General features: G+C 39.1%; 2 protein-coding genes across 13 annotated transcripts in view; one reads left to right on the top strand and one right to left on the bottom strand.

Moving 5' to 3' along the window:
- DDX4 (DEAD-box helicase 4) overlaps positions 1 to 18017 on the bottom strand; it is a 27506-nt gene extending 9489 nt beyond the window's left edge. The window contains exons 1-13 of one of the 12 annotated variants that reach the window (XM_044446172.1): positions 17894 to 18017; positions 17148 to 17268; positions 15945 to 16008; positions 11701 to 11793; positions 11111 to 11152; positions 9217 to 9303; positions 8703 to 8780; positions 8396 to 8434; positions 8092 to 8139; positions 7943 to 7987; positions 6261 to 6403; positions 1926 to 2078; positions 1140 to 1294 (exon numbers count right to left, since the gene is read on the bottom strand). In XM_044446172.1, coding sequence (XP_044302107.1) covers positions 1140 to 1294; positions 1926 to 2078; positions 6261 to 6403; positions 7943 to 7987; positions 8092 to 8139; positions 8396 to 8434; positions 8703 to 8780; positions 9217 to 9303; positions 11111 to 11152; positions 11701 to 11793; positions 15945 to 16008; positions 17148 to 17231 — 1031 coding nt within the window. In that variant the 5' untranslated portion in view covers positions 17232 to 17268; positions 17894 to 18017. The other 11 variants (XM_044446176.1, XM_044446171.1, XM_044446170.1 and 8 more) reach the window with 11 other exon arrangements.
- A 641-nt stretch (positions 18018 to 18658) lies between these two features.
- Positions 18659 to 20939, top strand: part of SLC38A9 (solute carrier family 38 member 9) — a 70325-nt gene continuing 68044 nt past the window's right edge. The window contains exon 1 of the mRNA XM_044446438.1: positions 18659 to 18718. The gene's annotated coding sequence lies outside the window, so the exon portion shown is untranslated. The remainder of the gene's footprint in view (positions 18719 to 20939) is intronic.

The following is a 20939-nucleotide window of genomic DNA, read 5'->3' as shown; positions in this document are numbered from 1 at the left end:
CCTGTATGTTGCCAACATACAGGTATGTGAGGGGATGTCACATGGAGATGGGTAGAGACCTGTTCTCCCCTGCAGAGGAAGGCAGGACACGCTCCAACGGAGCAAAGCTCAGGGAACGCAGGTTCCATTTAGATGCCGGGAAGCACTTCCTGATAGTTAGGACCCCGAGGGTGTGGAATGGGCTTCCACAAGAGGTCGTTGAGGCCCCATTGGTGAGGGTGTTCAAAGATAGGCTGGACATGCACATGGTGGGCATGTCGTGAGCGGAGCTGGCTGGAGCCGGGGGTCAGACTAGATGGCCCAGGAGACCCCTTCTGACTTGCTCTGTTTCTATACTTTGGATATACAAAATCTGTTTTCTCTCATTCACTATAGATTAGGGTCTAATTCACCCTAATTCCACACTTATGATACTCAATGCTAATGTAACTATCAAATAAGAGCTCCCCAATTTCACTGTAATTAAAGCAACCATCTACCTTATTATACCAAGGTATGTTAACCACTTTTTGGAAGAATCAGTATTTCCACTGGCAGCAACCAAGCACGATAATATGTCAAATGAAAACTGTATAGCTATTAGGTCCAGCAGTTCATTAAGTATTCATCAGCCATCACACATTTTTGAGCCTGATTTAAAATGGTTCTATTTTAGACCCTGTCTTCAGAGGCCAAAAGCCCTGAAATCTATGTTCTAAAGCCTCCCTTTTCAGCATTTATCATCTGTACAAGGAGTAACTTTTCCCAGTCTTCTGATGATGGCTTAATAATTGCATTCCTTGAACTAGCTACATAGTACTGACAGATGCTTTAGATTTTTGCATTTATTTCAACAGTCCAATGCAATTAGATTAATAATTGAATCCATATTGCAACAATGCTAGCTGTCAAACACAGAATTAGCACTAAGGCATTTCTTCCCCTGTATACATTTCTGAGAGACAAACATGATTATCCAGAGAAATTCAAATCAGAATTTGGCAGCTGGCTTCACAAGAATAAATAGAATCACACACTACTAAGCTGAGACAGCCTTCCAAGTTACAAAAATATTAATATTAGATCGTATATAACAGCACTGCTGCCTGTTTTGTTGTTTTTTTTTAAGGTAAAAACACTTGAGATTTTGTTTAACTCACCCATATGCAAATTTTCTTGATTCCATGAAAATCTGGTTTACCAGTTCTCTAGTTGGTGCTACAATTATACATTCTGGTTCTTGCTGCTCTTTGAATTGACTGGCAGTAACTCCATCTCGCATCATATGAGCCAAAATTGGTAGAAGAAATGCTGCCTAAAGGGCAAATATTTTACAACTATGAAATTATTTGGCCCCGAAACATAGAAATTGCTTGTTTTTTTCTCAACATACAGAAAGCCTGGAAAGTTATTGAAAACACTCAAGAAATAAATGTCTTCAGTCTATCATTTATTTTCAAAGGAACCAACTGTGGAGATTCTTGCCTGAACCAGCATGGCACATTAGTGATCATCACTAAAGGTGGACAACACATACCAAAATTAAAAAGCATTCATGTATCTCAGAAGGTACTAAAAGTGATGAATTTAGGCAAGCAACAAGAGATTTGTATCCTTAAACTATTCAACCAGCATGCCTCCACATATATGTAAAATTGAATTTATATTTAAGACAAATTTATTAGTATTTAATAAAGTTTCATGTATGTTCATTTAAAACCAACTTAAAAGTATAAAAAACATCCATTGCAATCTAATGTTTAACCAAAATGAACTATTTTCCATTTGCTGCACCATTCAACAGTTTCAGTCTGGTTAGGGTTAACAGTGCCATAAAAGGCTCACATACAGGACCATGTCACTATTTTATATGTTAAACCCAAAACAAGATTACTGCAACCCCATTAAACCTCTACTTCATTGCTATACAGGCATTTTATACTTACTGTTTTTCCAGATCCTGTTTGGGCACATGCCATTAAATCACGCCCTGCCAGCACAATAGGAATGCTGTATTTCTGCACTGGAGTAAGTTTGAAATATCCAGCTTTAGCAATGTTCTTGATTAATGTTTGACACAGGTTAGCTTCTTCAAAAGCCTAAGAAAATAGACATATTGCACACAAAAATACACTGAGGAAGTCAAGCATGCAACTCACACTTATTAGCATTTCAAAAAATTTAGAAGCACTTATTTTGATAATTCCATATCAATCCGGTTACTCAAGACAGTATACATGAAAAGCAGGTAAAACAGTATATAAAACAACACTCATAAGAGAATCAATACAAAATGCACAAAAATCTGTTATCCTTGGCAACAACAAAATTGCACTGTTATTTTGTAAAATTAAAAGTTAATAGTAGGCAAATTCTTTCTAAACAAAAACAGTTCAACAGCAAGGATGAAGCTGAAAACCATGATTTCCTGTGGAAGATCTAGATGTGTTATCTCCTTGAAGAACAGGACAAATGGAAGAAATAGGTTATGGAATATTTCTTTTCAAAATGATGGCAACAGTGCTTCAGACAAGGTGTTCAAGTATTTGCTCCCCCAAATGTTTTCTAAAGTCTGTGTAAACAGAAGTTAATGTAAGACTATATACAGTACTGAATCAATAAAATTCTTACAGCAGAGAAACCAATCCAGTTGGGACTAAAATTCACAAATGCAAGGGCACAATGCATTTCTGCCTCAGAAGGCAGTACTACACACTGTCACAAAAGAAATCTTTGGCTATGGGCTACCCCCTTGTTGATATACTTGCTGGATCTGTTCCTGTCCCCATCATTAGGTTTTGAAGAATGGGGTGAAACTACTGAGTAACTCGTATTGTTAACACAGGAGTGCATAATATATTTGCAAGGCCATACTTATCTAATTCAGAAAATCGAACCATATTTTAACTTGGTTTATCTTGATAAAATGTATGCAAATCAGAATGTAATTCCTGCTACTCTGACGCTTCACTATACCACAGCTAAGTATTTACTGGCAAGTTAGCTACTAAATTATTTTTTTCAGAACTTTCCCTCAGTAAATTGGTTAGTCCCAACATCTAGCATATAAAGCCACATCTACACACAAATTCTTCTTTAAAAAAATGATGGGAACACACTAAAATATGCCATTTCAAATGCTACTAAGATGACACAACTTATCCTGAAGACATTAAGAAGTCCTTCATGGATCTAAGTCAGCAGGACCATACTGAAGAAGTACAAGTAGCTTTCTCAGTATTTTCATTCCAGAACTTCTCTTTGTGTTCCTTCTAAAACACCAGTAATATCACAAAGAGTTTGCCCATCAGTATCTTCAAGTAAAATGTTCTGCAATCAACTGCATTCTAAGAATAATCAGCAGCTTTATTTGTAGACAAGATACCAGATGATACCTAATGATCAAGATAATGCTTGATCAAGCAAGATCAAGACAATGAAAAGACTAATGCTTTTTTTGAAACTTATAGTGAATAAAGGAAAATGTGTAACAGCCAGAATATAATGCATAATGCAATCTGCACAAGGAGAAAATCAACAAAGTACTATGCCTTGCAGTACTTGCAGGGGAATGGTCAAACTGATGGGAGAAGGAACCAAACTTTAGGGTGGTTCAACCAGTTTTGGTTCAACCAATGCCTCAACCAGTTTTTAGAAAACCACTAGAACAGGAGAGGACATACGGTGTATTCATTGTTAATTATGTGAATTTCTATGAAAATCTGAAGTAGTGAACTATTTGCTACGCTGACTGACAATGCAATATGAAAGCAGTATAGAAGATTATAATGGATAAGCACCCACATACTACCATATCAGGATGTTGCACATCACAGGTTAAATTTGCTTCTTAATGACACTACATAAAAGCTATTCATATTGTGGCTGCAGTCTTCAAAAAGCATAAAAAAATAAACAAATCATGGAAGCTTTCTCATAAAATTCAATAAAATGGGGTGATTATCTCCTTTGAAAAGCAAATTAAGGTCTTTGAGAAACATGAATAATTTAGGAAGTACCCAGAAGAAGTGTAAAGAATACTGTACTTGATGAGGATGACTTCTGAGTTCAGCTGTGTAACTTCCTGAAGATTATAAAACCAATGTTTTCACAGCAGTCACTGCATCTGAATCAGTATCTAAATCTGTTTGACACTATGGAGTAGAGGATTGGAGAAGATATATTTTTCTTTGTTTTATAAATATTGATTTTTCCCTCTGCTTCTGTTGTTTTTTGCCTGCTCATAACCTGGCAAAATTGAAGAGGCTCATTACAAATATAGAGAAAACCAGGACTATGAAGTTCTGTCTTAAACTGTACAGGTGTACAGTTCAAGACAAATTAAAATAAAAAACCAATTCAACTTGTAATAATGTGAACAAGGTCTGTTTTTAACATGTCAAACATAATTGTATGCCAAACCAATTTACCCCGTGTTAATGTTCCTAATATAAGAAAGCTAATATTTAATTTTTTCCTTTTTTTCTAGAAATATTACATCTATCTCTAGAGGGATGCTATGTACTACCTCTTGATATGCTACTTTTGTTTGCAGCAGCTGGTAGGACATAAAAATGAAGGAATTTCTTAAACCATTTGAAGAAATGGACTATAAATGTTGTTAGGCAATAAAGCATCTCAAAAGCATGTCCCAAAAATTGTCATATGTAACTTCAAGTGGCATAGCATCACAAGTGCCAACTCTTTATTTACTGGAACCAGTAGGAATGGTAGTTCTTTACTGAAGTAAATGACAAGACAGACGTGGACTCTTAAGTTCTATAACCTAGTTATCTATGCTTTTGCTTAACACTAATCAAGTCATAGTTTCCATTTTCAGAAGCCATGTAATACAGAAACAATGTTTCTTGGTTGTTTATTGAAAATGGAAATGGCTCATGCACTCCTTATATTCCTGCCATCCCTCAGGAGTTCCCACTGTAATAAGTAAACTAGGTCTAGAAGCAGTAGCCCCAGGTAACTGAAAAGGGACCTGACAGAAAACAGTATCAGGTATTAAGAGAAGCCAACACCAGGGCAGAGCTTATTACCCTTTTATGTAACTTCAATAGAAAAGCTCTGTAACAAAGGGTTTTCTCTACATTAGTGTTTCAAGAATTACTTATACTTTTAGATTGCTTAACTACAAAAATTTGGCTGCATGTCTTTAACTTCAAGAAAGAATGACAGAGGCATTTGAGGAATCCTAGTTACTTGTAAAATATGGTTACAGACTGGTATTTTAAGATAGAGACTAATATCAAATCTCAAGGCTGCATTTCAGTACTTTAGGAAAACTGTTCAGTCTCTCCCCTGTATAAGAAATATAAAGGACTTAATATATAAAACAATCTTAGATATTCCAGTGTGCTTTAATGCAGAGAACCTGCAAAATAAATGTAAAAGGAAGTCATCTATGCTAAGGGTCCCCAAAGCAGTTCCCACAGACAGCCATTTTAAATGCATACATACATGAATTTATATGAAAATAATACAACTTTCTACTAATTACACAAAGATGTCACCAAAAGCAGATCTAATATCCAACTAGGTATCCATTTGACAATGACATCTATACATCAGCCTTCTATATCAAAAGCACTGGAATCCCATTTCATTATAAAATCTGTAATACCAATCTCCCAGCTGCCAAAGGAGAGCAGAGAAGCCAATTTACACAAAGTATTTTTATTGATCTCCATGAAGCAAGTAAATATTTTGAAAAACTGTGGAATGGTTATGACTATTCCAGCACTGTGGAATAATTCCTCCCAAAAAGGAACAAGTACTGCATTTTGTTAAAGCAAATGTTTAAAAGAAGCACTAATTTACTGCACTGCCAGCAATTAGTTTAATTAAAGTGACATTGTGGTTTCCAGCAGACACAATATTTTGTTGAACAAGCCTTAACTTAAGATCCACAGATGTGACAGGCAAACAATAAGGCTGAAATCTACTGATTAGCTTCAACACAGTGGATGTTGCCCAAACAGGCCTGGGACTGGCATGAGCTTGGAGGGGAGACCAGCTGGGAATCACATGCCACCACCTTCAGTTCCACAGTGGAAGGTGGAATGCAGGCATTTCATGGTGTTGCCCACAATTCCTAAATGTGCCTACAGTTCCAAGAAGTTGAGGACCACTATCTACGTCCTATCTTCTTCACCTTGAAGGAAGGAACCATATCTAGCTAAGAACATATAGTACATTTAAGCATTGGTATTGCTTTTCCTTCATTTTTTCATGTTTCTAGTTAAATGCTTAATACAATGTTTACTAACCATTATTGCTGGTGGAGGATCAAGTCCCGAAACTTCAACAAGAATGTTATCATATTTGTCAAAGTTTATACCAGTTTGGTAATGTGCGAATATGGCATCTTCACTGTTTGGTGGTGGTGGTGGTACATATGTCACCTTTGGACCTGCAAATATAGGGCCTTGAAGCAAATTAACTGTACAAAATTTTCCCATATTCATATACTTTTAACACACTGTCTACTAATAGAATTTCTGGGGTACAATATAATCAGCTGTGCCTATGTTTTCACCAACACCAAATAACAGAAGGAGGGTACACACAAGTATATAACCAGAAATATATTAACAGTGCTTAATAAAGTTGGGACTGAATCCATTGTGAGTCCTATTTGGAACAGACACAGTGAAATTAATAGACTTAATTTAGACTAAAACTGGATACAACCTTCAGAACGTTTGCCTAAAATAAGCAAGCTATCAGGCTCCCATGTGGTAAAGCAGTTAAGAGGGTGGGACCGAGACTCAGGCAATCTAGATTTTACTCCCCACTCAACTGTGAAGCTCACTGGGTGACTTTGGGCAAACAAGCTGTTCGCTCCTTTGTGTGATCTGGCAAACAAACCAGTTATGTTTAGCCAGTTATGGTTTGTCATTTCATCTGAACCTGAAGCTCATGGTTGATAGCCCTAGATATTAAAACATGATTTTTTTAAATACTCCAGCTTGTTTCAGAACTGATGGCCGTAATTCTCCAATTTAGATGAAATGGGAAACTCCAACCAACTGAAGCCTTCCTGGGCTGCTTTCTGGATCACATGAAGGAAAAAATAAAGGAACTTCATGTGTGAACAAAAGGCACCTTCCTACCTTGGCAATTATTATGTTAAGGAAGATTATGAAACTGCATGAAAACAAGAATAACTTTTAACTTGTGAATTATATAATCGAGTTTATTTTACACTTTTCAGAAAGAAATATTAAATGGCTGAGATTAAACCAGTTACCAGGCTTGGAGGTTGCTTTAATACAGTATTTTCAACAGCGACAAAACTCCAGGAAAAGCATTAGAAAATTACTACCTTGCATTTATCTCACCCTTTTCCCCCTCCTGTAAGAAGCCCACGGTGGCTTCCATAGCTCCATTTTATCCTCATATCAGCAGTCCTGTGAGGTAGGCTGGACTGAGAGTGAGTTAATGGCCCAAAGCGACCCAAAATGAACAGTATTTTATCTAGCTGTCTGAGCACATTGTCACCCAAATTTCTCACCACCTTCTGATTGGCTTCCTGTGCTTTCAAGGCATGTTTTCAATGCAAAAGAAATCTCGATAACAGTTTTCATAAAAATAGCTTAATATAAAAAGAATGAGAATGGGATGCAAATGTTTACATGTATATGTTGTAAACATGTTATGCAATAAAAGTTATTAGATTTACATCCCACCTTTTTTTTTCCTTCCAAAGAATTCAAGGCAGCTTACTTCATTCTCCTCCTCTGGCTCTCAATTTTATCCCCACAACAGCCCTGTAAGGCAGGTTGGGCTACGATTCTGTGACCGGCCCTAAGTCATCCAATTAGCTCCATGGCTGAGTGGGGACTAGAACCCAGATCACCTAAGTCCCTGTCCTGCACTCTTAACCACACTACACACACAAAGTGTAATTGACTTTACACCCCCAACACCAGCCATTTGTTTAACATACCTGTACAATCACCCCCTCCTGTGTCACCATTTGATTTCCATGTACCTTTAAGTGAAATGAGTATTTTTTGTTAAGAAAAAAACGATTAGTAGAGGAAGGAAGAAAATACCTAGATGTTTTTGAAGTTGCTTATGTTTAAATATACTTACTTCTTTCAGAAACACCAATTATTTCTTCATTGCTTCCTCTGTAGCCCCCTGTTAAAAGTTAGTGAAACTCTGTAACTGGAGCTCTAACAAGAGCCAAAATGGGTTAGGCAGGTATGAAATATCCTTGCAGCTGAAAATTTTCGGTTAATAGTTCAAAGTGAGCCCGGGGATGGAGTCCAGCTGGGATAAGATTATTGCGCACAATGGTAGATCATCTACACCTTTATAAAAATGTTATGAGCAAGTTTTGGAGGAATTCTGATGACCCAAAATATCCCAGAAATAAGAACTAGGATCCTTTTACCTCTGCCTCCAGATCCTCTTCCTCTATTTCCAAAGTCACCTAAAATCAAATGCATACTTCTATAGTAATGTGGTTAAGAATGCATAGTGAAATTATCACTATTTATCCAGCAGAAAATTTCTAGCCTGTATTATTTTTTTCCGTATGACCTCAAGAAGCAGACATAGCAGTTCCACATCCACAAGGAAGAGACTGAAACTGCTTCAAGAAAGGGGACTCCAACATACTCTACTCCTTGGGATGTCTTCCCAGGACCATAGATCTGTTCTGTAGGATGACTGTAAGCCAATTTCACTTGGTTTCTTACCCGCAGCACTAAATCCTCCTCTTTTAAAACCAAAGCCTCCAGAATTGTATCTTCCATTGTGTGTCTCATTTTCATCATCTGTTATAATGAAACCCATAACAAAGTTTTTTAACACTTTGTAAGGCTTTTCATAGAGTTGAAGAACATTTGTTTATTTATTTTTCCTTCCAAGAAACCCAAGGCTAGGCTGCGAATCTATGACTGGCCCAAACACCCAGTGGGCTCCATGGCTGAGTGGAGACTAGAAGCCTGAGTCCCAGTCCCGCTACACCATGCTGGCTCTTCAAGATTTTTCTAAAATGGCATATTCCAGCTTACACAAACTATTACTAGTGATTTTTTTCAAGACCTTGGAAAGCATGCATTTTTCAAGACCCTGGAAAGCATTTGTTTATCCTGTCAAAGATTTCTCAAGGACAATATCCATTCAACATGTTTTCATTTCTAGATTCTTCAGGCTAGAATAAAAACTAATTGCTTCAATACTAAGAAAACTGAAAGTATCAGAGCTTACTTGTAAATGCTCCAAATCCTCCTCTACCTCTGACTGATCCTCTTCCACCCCAACGAGGACCACCACTATCACTCATTCCTTGAAAACCTAAAATGCAAAACAGTATTTTATCAACAACTTTGAAAGCAACAGACAACATACTAAGTTAATCCAAACATTATACCAGGTTTGGTATACTATCAGAATTGACATTAAACCATTAATTCTAGACACTGTCTCCAGAGACAACTACACAGTGGAGACAAGAATGAACATATGAAGTCAAATTCAAGACAATGAGAAAAAAGTTAATGTGCAGCTCTAAACTCTGGTAAACACACCAAGATCTATGCGATGAGCCATTCTTTGATGAAAATACTGACTTGGGAACAGAGAAATCTTGTTTCAAATCCCTACGATGAAGTTCTCCAGACTATCTCTGGGCAAAATACTGCCATTCATCTTAACACAATTCAGAGAGCTATTGCAAACCCTAAGACAATTTTGTGCTCTTCAGAGAAAAAAAGTCAAGAAAATGATGCAAGAAAATATCCCAGTGCAGGTCCTGCAACACAATCATTCCAGTTTATGCTTATCCCAGGTATAGTAAGTTTGAAGACTACTAAGCCAAAACCCCAACATAGATGGTTTCATACTACCAGGTATATAACAACTTGCAATCCTGTTTGCATTAATTCCCACTGACCACTAACCAGGTGGTGCAAATGGAAACTTGAATTTATTTTCTATATATGCCATCTCTTATTTTGAAAGTAGGAATCTAAGTTGCAAAGTCACAAAGAAGAAAAAAAGCAAATACAGAAAATAAAATCTTTATAGCCTTAACTCTCCTTCTCAGAACCCCTCCACCTGCCTGTCTTCATTATCAACAACTTCTTCCATGACAAAGAAATTAATATGAAATTAAACAGGTCTCCATTCTATGGAAACTCGTAAATAACAATTTACATTTTATTTTCAGTTCAGCCAAACAAGCAAGAGATGTTAACTGTAATGAAGTATGTCATTTCCAGCTCTAATGTATAATAAATATTTGGAACTTGTTGCTTTTTACAGATCAGTGCATTAATCCCATTCAATGATCAAGCTGTCCACCTTAGAATGGCAACACTGCATTTTCCACCAAGATGTGCACATTCATTTGCAAAGTTCTGAATTTTCAAGTCCATCAGTGTGGGCAAGAGAAACAGAAGCCAATATCCATATTATTCAGCCTTTGTTCAAAACGGGAGTCAAACATCATTCATGCCACCTGCTCATGCTTTGTTTGCAGAAATAGTTCACTCATGTGCACACACAAAACAAGAGGCCATCATTTTCACATTTCAACATGAAATTAAGTGAATTAGTCACCCAGAAGCCTGACTTCATGCCAGGCTAGCTCATAAGAAATTAGAGATGAGGAAACCTATCCATATCCAGTTATGCAAATCAGGGATGCACTCATTATGCATATAAAATAAAGTGGCCAACATATAGCCTAATTAGAAGAATTTGCAGAGATTAAGAGTTAGAAGGAAGCATGCCAACAATGAAAAAAATGATTGTGTGGACAATTATGGAATATAGGGAATAGCAACAGGCACCAAGAGTTACCAAGAATTAGTTTTGAATACTTTGAATAGCTACTAAAAAAAATTATCACGAATACCATCAATGGGAATATACTGGTATAACAGACTAAGTTTATAATGTCCTGCTCTAACATGTAGAATGTCCCACACAATCATTCTACATGATATAGCAGTGACTGCCACACACAACCATTCTTTATTAATTCTGAAAAAAAATCTGTTAATAAACTAAACCTCATAGTTTAGAAACTAGTTTTTATACCATAGATGTGTGCAGAGTTAGATTGTTAATGTTTCCTGGCAGGAATCTATAACCTTACCTCTCACAAAACCTGAACATTTTCTTCCTTCGAACCTATTTCCTGGTTAGATATAGAAATTAAGAATGTATTAAACAAGTGTTCTACAATTATATTCAGTCTTCAAAATATAAACACCTTAAGTAGCCCTGAGAAAAAGAAGTTCTACTCCCTCAACTAGCTATCCTTCTCCTTCTTGAGTTCACAAGACTCCTGTCAAAACATACTTAACAGGGGACATGCTACATTATACTAGCATTTCCCATGTAAAATGTGCTTCTAAATGTTTCACTAACAGCTTCTTTTCTATATTGTTCATTTCAATCTACTGCTTTCTCCAAAGCAATGCATTATAAGGCAGTGCCAAATTTTACCAAATTTACCATATCCCCAATCTCTGCTCTTTCAGAAACTGATTTCACATCTATGAAATATTTTCATAAAATATTGTATACACAGTACAGTATTTTCTAAGTTACTGAAACAACTGAATAATTTGGCTAAGTTGGTTCAACATTAAAAAGTTAGTACTTAATTGGCATCCTAGTTTCAAGGGCTGCCAGTAACATTTTTGTATTTTAGTTAATACAAGTAGTAAAGTTTGAGTTTACCTCTGTTTTCAAAAGTCCTTCCACTTTCAAATCCACCTGTTGGTTTGTCTTCGCCATTTGGCTTTCCACCAAGACCTGACCTATAAGAAGCCTCTTTACAAATCAAAGTTTATTTCTAATTAGTTTACTCAGATGAATAAATTAAAATGTTCAAAGAGGTAATGAGTCAACCACCTAAAATACTGAAACCAACTCAATTCAGGCAGCACACCAAATTGTGGTCAGCCCATTGTTATACTTACTTATTGAAATGCAATGCTAAACTGTGATCTAGCATTGGTACTCACCATGAGCTCTTGTCTGCCCTCTACTCTGAAATAATAATTGACTTCTATTCTTTCTTCTATTTGCAGCCTGGCAAGATCCCTGAATTGGTAAGCCACTGTTTGCCATAACTGCTGGACTGACATACCATAGCTACTGCACTTTGAGACAACTGAGCTATGGAGGTAGGGATAATCTTCTTGAGTTTTAAGCCTACAACAATGCCTATGGAATTAGTTAGTACCTACTATATGGAATGATCACACTCCATTTGGCTCACCTCTCTCACACAGTCTATTTAAATGCTCTAGAAAGATGCAAATTTTGAAGTATTCAGAACTTTCAGTTTTTCATTTCATTAATTGATGTCTAGTCTTCAACTGTTTCCCAAATTCACAATGCACATAGTCAAGGAATATACCATGTTTAAGTTCTGTTAAGCTGAGCACTTTGCCCACCCAAAACAAAAATAAAAAAAACCCCACGTATACAAGTGATTAGAATATAACATGAGACAAAAATATTTCAAGACTAACACTTTATGCTACCTATACACCAATATATCCAGGGCAAATCTATGACCCCAAGATGTTTTCACTTTCTTAAAGAGAAGTTATTTATTTAGCATCAGACTGGGTGCTCTGAAACCAAAAGAATGCTATCCATAAGTATGGCCTAATGTTAACAGATCTGTTGCAAGCCAACATTTATGAACAGGAAAATATGATAAAGTCACATGCCGACAGTGATATAATATACAACTTCAGATTACTGAATATTGCAAAAGATATTAACAGCATCTAGAATCATAGTTCTGCAGAAAGTAACCTAAAGCAAAGAAACCATACAATATGTATTCAACATATACCATTAATACTCTTGGGGTTCAATATTATTATTATTATGTATTATAATTATGTGAACATTCAAGTTATGTATTATGTGAACATTCAAGTTCAGGGCTCAGACATGAGTTGCAGCCTGAATGATCCTAAGGTCCCAAACTCAAAGGCTTGCAATATCCAATGGAAGGCAGAAACACCTTTTGCCTCATCTTCCCTTCCTGAATATTCCTTTAGAAAACCAATTTTGCCCCCGCCCCACTGCAGCCAAGGTGTTTCAGAAGCAGGTAAGAAAGTTGGAGAGGCCTCAGGATAGCTTTAACCAGATGATTTTTCTTGCCCAATAAAATGATCCCTCTCCAAGGTTAAGCCAATATGGTTCTTTCTAACTAATTCAAATTAAGTGGTATGGTATTTTTGCATCAATCGGTCAGGATCTGGGCTGCTCTGGTGGCCAGAACTAGAACTGTCACTGTATGCACAGGGTCAGTCCCAAGCCCTGCTGAACCTCTCATTCTACTGATGAATGCCAGCTAGGAGTCCTGAGGGAAGAACTATGTAAGAGCAAGCTCTTCCTTCCAGAACTGGCTGTGGCACACAGGTCTTCCTGCTCCATTGCCTCTGCAGCACAGAGCCTCCTATTTGCTGCTGTCTCTGCACTGCTCCAGCTCCCTGCTGTGTCTCCTGCTTTGCCATGTTGCCTCAACAACTCAGACTTGCCTGTTTGCTGTTGTGCCTGCCTCTTGCCTGATAAATACAGGAGCCTCAGTAATGCATGGCTTCCTATGAGCTGTGGTTCAGCTTCTGCATCTTGCCTGCACCTGGTTGCTGTTATCATGTGCATCCTACTATGCTGTGTCTTCCTCGCTATCATTCTGTCCATGACCTACATTTCTGTTTGTCCTCCTGGTTCTTGACCCTTGCCTTGTTCCTGACCATGTCCTTGTTCTGCCCTCATGCATTCTTCTGGTTTCTGACTTCAACCTCTACCATGACTATTTTATTTATTTTTCGATTTATATCCTGCCTTTTTCCTACAAAGGGCTCAAGGCAGCTCACATCTCCTCCTTCAACTTATCCCCACAGCGACAACCCTGTGAGGTAGGTTGGGCTGAGAGTCTGTGACTGGCCCAAAGTCACCCAGTTGGCTCCATGGCTGAGTGGGGACTAGAACCCAGATCATCTGAGTCCCAGTCCCATGCTCTTAACCACTACAGCACACTGGCTCTCCCAGTGTGACTTTTCCTTTCCATTAAACCCTACTTTTTGACTCTTTCCTGAAGTTCTGTTGTCCTGGTGTCTCTGTTGCTCTTGTCTTGTCTCTGGCTGCCCACTCTCTCTCTCACAAAGAAATGCTTCTAATATGGCACCCATGGCATCTAGAAAACCATAAGACCTTCCTGATTCCAAGATCTGAGGACAGAAAAGAATTCCCTTCACTGCTTCTTGCGAATGGAATACTTCCTTCCATTTAAATTCCCCTCTCCCCTTCTTGCTTTATAATGGAAGGAACTATTCCGGTTACTTATCTAAGGTCATGACTGACTTTGGAAAAGGGGTGGGGGGGGGGGGGGTCTGGAAGGCAGGGTGGAGCAAAGATTGGGTTTGCCAAAGTATCCTAGAAGCACTGGAGCCAGCTTTGCTCTCAGTCCAAATCACTACTGCTATGCTGGGTGGGAGTTCTGAAGCTTACTAGCATTCACAATGTATTGTGCTCAAAGATATTTTATACTCTGCCTTTTCACCCAAAATAGTACAGAACACTGTATCATCATCTAAAACCTAAGAAATAAAATATTTGCTTTAGCACTATTTTTTCATTCACAAAGTTACACACATATCAAAATGTATAAGAGCAATAATTTCTTTAATCCCAACTTTATCCCTTTTGATCAAATACCTGTAGAACTTTCAAACCATCAGATAAACTTCACTTCATTCCCTCAATGACCAAATTCAACCAAAAGAGACAACCTATGCAGGTGTGAAGCTGTGAATGTGCCAGCTGGTGTTTGGCTACAACAATGGACTGGATGAGGGTTAACAAACTGAGAAAAAATCCAAACAAGACTGAGATGCTCTTTGTAGGCGGTTCTTCTGACCAGACAGAAAGAACTCAGCCTCTCCTTGAGGGGATTACACTTCATTTGAAGGAGTAGGCTTGTAGCTTGGGGCTGCTCTTTGAGTCATCTTACTTGAGGCCCAGATGTTCGCAGTGCCTCAGAGAGCCTTCCACAAGCTTTGGCTGGAAGCTCAGCTATGTCCTATCTGGATAGGAATAGGCTTGATTCTGTAATCTACACTCTGATAATCTCTGTACTAGATTACTGCAATATGACCCACATGGGGTTGCCCTTGCAAAGGTTTTCAGAAACTGCAGCTTGTGCAAAATGCAGCAGCCAGAATGATAACAGTGACCAGACAACTAGAACATGTAACATCTATCCTGGCCTGTTTGCATTGGCTACCTATATGCTTTCATGCCCAATTCAAGGTGCTACTTTTAACCTTAAAGGCCTACCTGGCTTGGAACCACAATATTCAATGGAACACCTCTCTCAACTACAAAGTACGTAGATACTAAGAACAAGAACTGGGGACTGCCTCTGATTGCCACCTCCAGAGAGACTTGGTTGGTGATAACTAGAAGGGTTTTTCCAGCCATGGCAGCCCACTTATGGACTAAGAACCTCACCTGGGACATACCTGATGCCAACTTTAATATATTTTTGGTGCCAGATTAAAGGCTATCCTCTATCAGAGGGCATTTAATTAGTCTACTGTTATACCGGGGGGGGGGGGGGGCACAGAAGCCCCAGTGTGGTAAAAAAAAAATTTGTAATAGTTTATCTAAATTAAACCTTAAGTTTTATATAACTTTAAATTTGGTTTAAAATTTTGTATTGGAATTTAATCTTTTAAATACTAGTTGTATTTTATACTGGTTTTTTATGCATTGTTGTAAACTGCCCAGAGAACTTCAGCTACTGGGTAGTATATTACACAAAATTTGTAGTAGCAAAAAATTAAGATAACCCAACTTAGCAGGGTTTATGTATAGTTGGGAAAATATTTGACTATCATGTTTGCAGATAATTTTCCTAAGTAGATATGTTTATAGAATTACTTCACACATACCTGCTGGCTTTATATTCTGGCTGAAATTGCATGAGGTTTCGATAGTTCCTGCAGGAAAGCTGCCCTATAATATTGAGCAAAGTGTCAGTCTACATTGCAACTACTGTCTCAGTTTTTTTAAAAAAACTCAAGAGGGTATTGTGCTCTACATGCACAAAAAACAAACAAACAGCTTTTAATACATCATGACCCAGAGAGTATGAATGGTGTAGCACTGGATCAATTCAATCATAGATCATTCCTTGTGTTCCATTAACACTCTATCCATTCTCAGTAATTGATACAGTAGTGGGGCCAGTAGCAGTCTAAATTAGACACAGAATGACCTACCAAAATTAGTTTCTTGCAACCAAGTTCAAGTAAAATAACTGAGGTTCTTTCCCTCAAACTTTGCAGAGTACTGCATGTAGCCTAAAGCAGCATTCAGACATCAGCCCGCAGTAGTAACTGCATAAACAGTTGGCCTTATTCACCCACACAGCACAAGGTGTGAAGGGTGCAGTAAACTGAGTTGAATGGCTTTAAACTGCAGGTGCGTGGGCAGCCCTTTTAAAAATTTTCCTTATGTTAAACTGTCTGGAATAGCCCACCAACATAACAAGGAGAAAACCAAGTCAAAAACATCTACACATGCTGTGGATTACTCATAGAAGCATCACTCTATTTTTTAAATATAATGGATCATGAAAAGATGGCATTTATAACCTCAGTTGTCTGCATGTGAAGACCAGGCCTTCCACCCTTCTTCCTTCTTGGAAGTAAGTCCCATTGTGTTCAATGGGACTCCTCTTCAATATGATTCATAGGATGGCAGCATAAGCACAGGACTTTAGCATTGCTGTTTCCAATTTGGCCTTTGCCACACACGACAATATTGAGAACCAGTTTAAATTACCAGCACAAAAACTATTTCAATTCTCAGTCAGGTACGCTGATTTAATCAGTACAAATATTTTCAAGATAGATTAAATATATTCAATTTATATTTGAATATATAAATATATCCACTTCCTAACTAAGTAAGAATATCTTAAAATCCTCAAATTCAATTAACACATTAAACTCCCTCCCATTATTTGCTTTTACACAGAGCGGCATTTTTCACAAGCAGGCACTAAGGTTCCAGACCCTAGATAGAAGAGAACTATTCAAGATGGTAGGAAACCTATAGCATCCCCACCTGTGACCTTTGTAGACACCCACCAGTTTCTGGACGGCGGACAAGCCGCTGTCGGTGTCACCGCTTCCTTGATCGCTGATCTCCGTGTCCCAATCCTCATCAGCCATGGGAGCGGTCCGCAGCTGCACGCACTCCGAAGTGGTCCTGCTGAGGGGAGAAAAAAGGGCAGCGGCGGCGGCGCCCGTTACACAAAGGGAGAGGCGGGAGAGCGGCCTTGTGGAAGGTCTGGATGGCGGCCGCCCTTGAACCCCCGACTCCGCACCCCCGTCAAACCAACCCACTGACCTCTTTCCCCTCCCAAGCGACCTTCCTCACCCCCCTCATTTCTTGTTTACTCCACCCGCTCCCCCTCCGCCGTCTCGCTCCCACCTCAGCTTCCCACCTGGCGGAGGCGAAGCCAGGGACGCTGCCGCGACCCGTTCCCGCCAAAGTGCAACTACGCTGCCGAACTACGCGCACCAACAGGAAAAAGTGGAGACCCCCGAAACCCCAACTCTTCGCCGACCCTCAACGCCTCACACTTCTGAAGACGCCGACAGAAGCTCCTCGTCAGCAGCGACGCCGAAGCACGTGCAGCTGCGACTGCCGCCCTGCCCACCCCAGCCCGCTCCCCCTCCAGCTCCCCCTTCCAGCCCGGCCTCCCGCCCGCGGTCACGTGCCGCCTTGACTTCCCACCAATCGCAACCCTCGCTAGCCCTCCCAAGCGAGGGAAGAGGGTTAGGAGAATAGCGTAGACGATTTCGCGTAGCCCGCTGGGACGAAAACCTGCCTTCTGCGGGACTTGCGTCTGTCTGGTCGTCGCCGCCGTCACGGACTTTGCTCTCGGGTTGGGCTTATAGCGGCTGGAACAAAAACTTATTGGGTGGGGAACAGATCGTTTGCATTTTTGCTAAAAGCCACGCCCAGGAATACAATCAAGCCAATCCTAGAGACAGTTTTCTTTTTCGGAAGCAGCTCATGTTGATTTTAGTTGGGCTTTAGTTAAGATTACAAACCTGCTTCGTTTGTTTCACTTTCGTTTCTTCTTTTTGGGAGGGGTGACTTATTTACCAATGAAGGCTTCGAACTAAAGTTCTTCCTTTAAATAAATGCAAATTCACGATTCTTCATTGTTGTCGTAATATGCGAGTAACGAACTGCGTTGTTGAGGCGCTCGATTCTGCTTAAGTTCGTTGGAAGGAAATCCTGTGTTCTGGAACGCTTTCTCTAACCTTGTGATTTATTTGATTTAGATCCAATTATATCATTTTTCTTAATGAAGAACTCAAAGTAGTTTGCATTCTCCTGCTCTCAGCCTTATCAACACAACAACAATCCCGTGAGGTGGGTTGGGCTGAGAGTCTGGCCGGCCCAAAGTCCCCCAGTTGCTTCCATGGCGGAGCGGGGTCTAGAATTCAGGTCACCTGAGCTGCAGTCGCACTACGCCACACTGGCTCCCAAATGTTGGGAACTGCAACTCACAGTACTGGGCATGCTGGTTGGGGCTTACAGGAGTTGAAACCCAAAGAATCTGAAAGGCACTGAGCTGGAGACGACTTTCTACACTGACTCCCAGAGTAATTCCTCTGATTTCTTTTGTCTGATACATGTTCAGGTAAAGGCTATTACATTAAATTATGGGCAGGAGACAGGAAATAGCTGTTTTGGGTAAGGGGTGCAGTTAGGTGCTTTGTAGTTAATTATAAAAGGTTCTATGAAACCTTACACATATTTGAGGATGTTACTTTTCCTACTAAGCTACAGTACAGTATTGTGGTGACCTCCAGATTTTGGACTACAATTTCTACTATTGCTAAGTATTCTGCTGCTTGAGAGTTGGAGTTTAACAGATTGTCTGACTTACAATGAATGTATGAATGAATGCCCTCCAAAATGTCTGTTCTTAACAGCTCTTCTCTTAAACTCAGGGCTTTAGTTTCCTTTACAGAATTGATCAGTCTCGCCTTTTCTGGTAGGTCTTCTCATTATGAGCCTAAAGTAAGACAGCTTCAGTTTTGTCATTTTTACTTTGAGAAAAAGTTTTGGATTAATTTGTTCTAGGACCTACTTGGTTATCCTTCTGTCCATTCTTGGTATTTAGTTGCAAAGCTTGCCTCCAGCACCATGTTTCATGCATTCATTTTATTCCTGTCAGTGTACTTCACTGTCCAGTCTTCATACCCATACACAGTGATCAGGAATACAATAGTGTGGATGATTTTGCCCTTGTAATTTTCTAGTTCTTTCATTGAGGCCCTTCCAAGGCCCAGTCTTCTTCAGATTTTTTGGCTGCAGCCTCCCTTCAGAAAAATGGACAGTAAATGTAATTGTCATTTTATTATACAGTAGTATACATATTTATTAATTGTTTTCAGGTTTTAATTAAATGCACATTTGCTGTTTAAGTTTATTGAGATGGGTATTGTTCAGGGTCTGGGAACAAATTAATTCACTTTCCATTATTTCTAATGGGGAACATTGCTTTGGACTTCAAACAATGCAGAGTTCAAATGGCCTCCTGATATGAATTAAATTCAAAGAATGAGGCACCACTGTATAGATTGAAATACACCGTTGTGTGACATCTTTGCCTATGAGAAACCATTCTGTTTCTTCATATTCTGGCCTAACAGTAGCTTCTTCTCCATGATACACGTTTCACATCAGGACAATCAAGTGCTGAGGTATCCCCATTTCTTTCAGGACCATCCATAGCTTCTTGTGAATCACTAAGTCAAAGGCTTTGCTGTAGTCTATAAACTTTTCTGAAATTCTTTGGTGTGCTCCAGTAGCCAGTGCCTATTTGCAATGTCATCTCTAATGTTTCCACCTCTTTGGAATCCAGCATGAATGTCAGGCATTTCTCACTCCATATAGGGTAGTATTCTTTGTTGCAATACTTTGAGCATCACTTTGCTTGCATGGGAGATTAATGCATTGGTTCTTTCGCTGCTCCGTTCTTTTGCATCTCCTTTCTTGGGGACTGGAATAAATATTTAACATTTCCAGTCTGTGTGTCATTGTTTTGTTTTCCATATTTGTTGGCATATTCTTGTTAGGATTTGCACTGATTCATTTTCTGCAGCTTCTCTACTAAATCATCAAGGTGCCAAACAGTGAGGAATCTTTAAAAATCTATCTCTGAGTCAAAGATGGGCATTGTGTAGAGTATCAGCAAAACTAAAACGCATCTCCACCCAAGTTATGGTGAGGGGGAGAGAACAAAAGATAAATACTCCACTAGGAAAGGAAGTGAGTGTCTTTTCTTCCATACTGGTTTGCAAATCTTACACAAACACTTCTAAATTGCAGAGTTCAAGAGAAGAAATAAGGCAATTCTCTAAGGAAAGTGAAACGAAATATAATCATATCTCTCCTTATGCTTGCTGGCGAGCAATAGAAATAGAGGAGAAAAACACTATCAGTCTGACCCAAGCCTGGAGCCAACTCATATTTTATTTATTTGCATTTTATTTATATCCTGCATTTAGTCTAACGAACATGATTGATGGCAGTACACAGTGATTTTTTTGTAAGAAAAAAGGTGCCGGAACTCATTATTTACCTTTCGCACGTAGTCAATCACTGTACACCCACCCCACACTTCAGTTGTGTAACAAAACATAACGGTTGCCACCTGCAGTAAGCACTCAGCATACGGCCACACAACCAATCACAAGCTGAGCAGCACCATCACAACCAGCGCGGATGAAGTATGCATGCATTGGATTCGACACACAGGCAGCCCGCGTGCACCGTTTTAACGTTTTTGCTGCAGACCTGCTACGCTCGACAGGACGATTCAAATCCACATGGACCAAACATCAAATTTTCAA

Source organism: Varanus komodoensis, unplaced genomic scaffold (assembly GCF_004798865.1).
Source record: "Varanus komodoensis strain SLA01 unplaced genomic scaffold, ASM479886v1 scaffold5, whole genome shotgun sequence".
In the NCBI taxonomy this organism is placed as follows: Eukaryota; Metazoa; Chordata; class Lepidosauria; order Squamata; family Varanidae; genus Varanus; species Varanus komodoensis.
The sequence above is the reverse complement of the archived record's forward strand: the minus strand, read 5'-3'. Positions and strand labels throughout refer to the sequence as shown.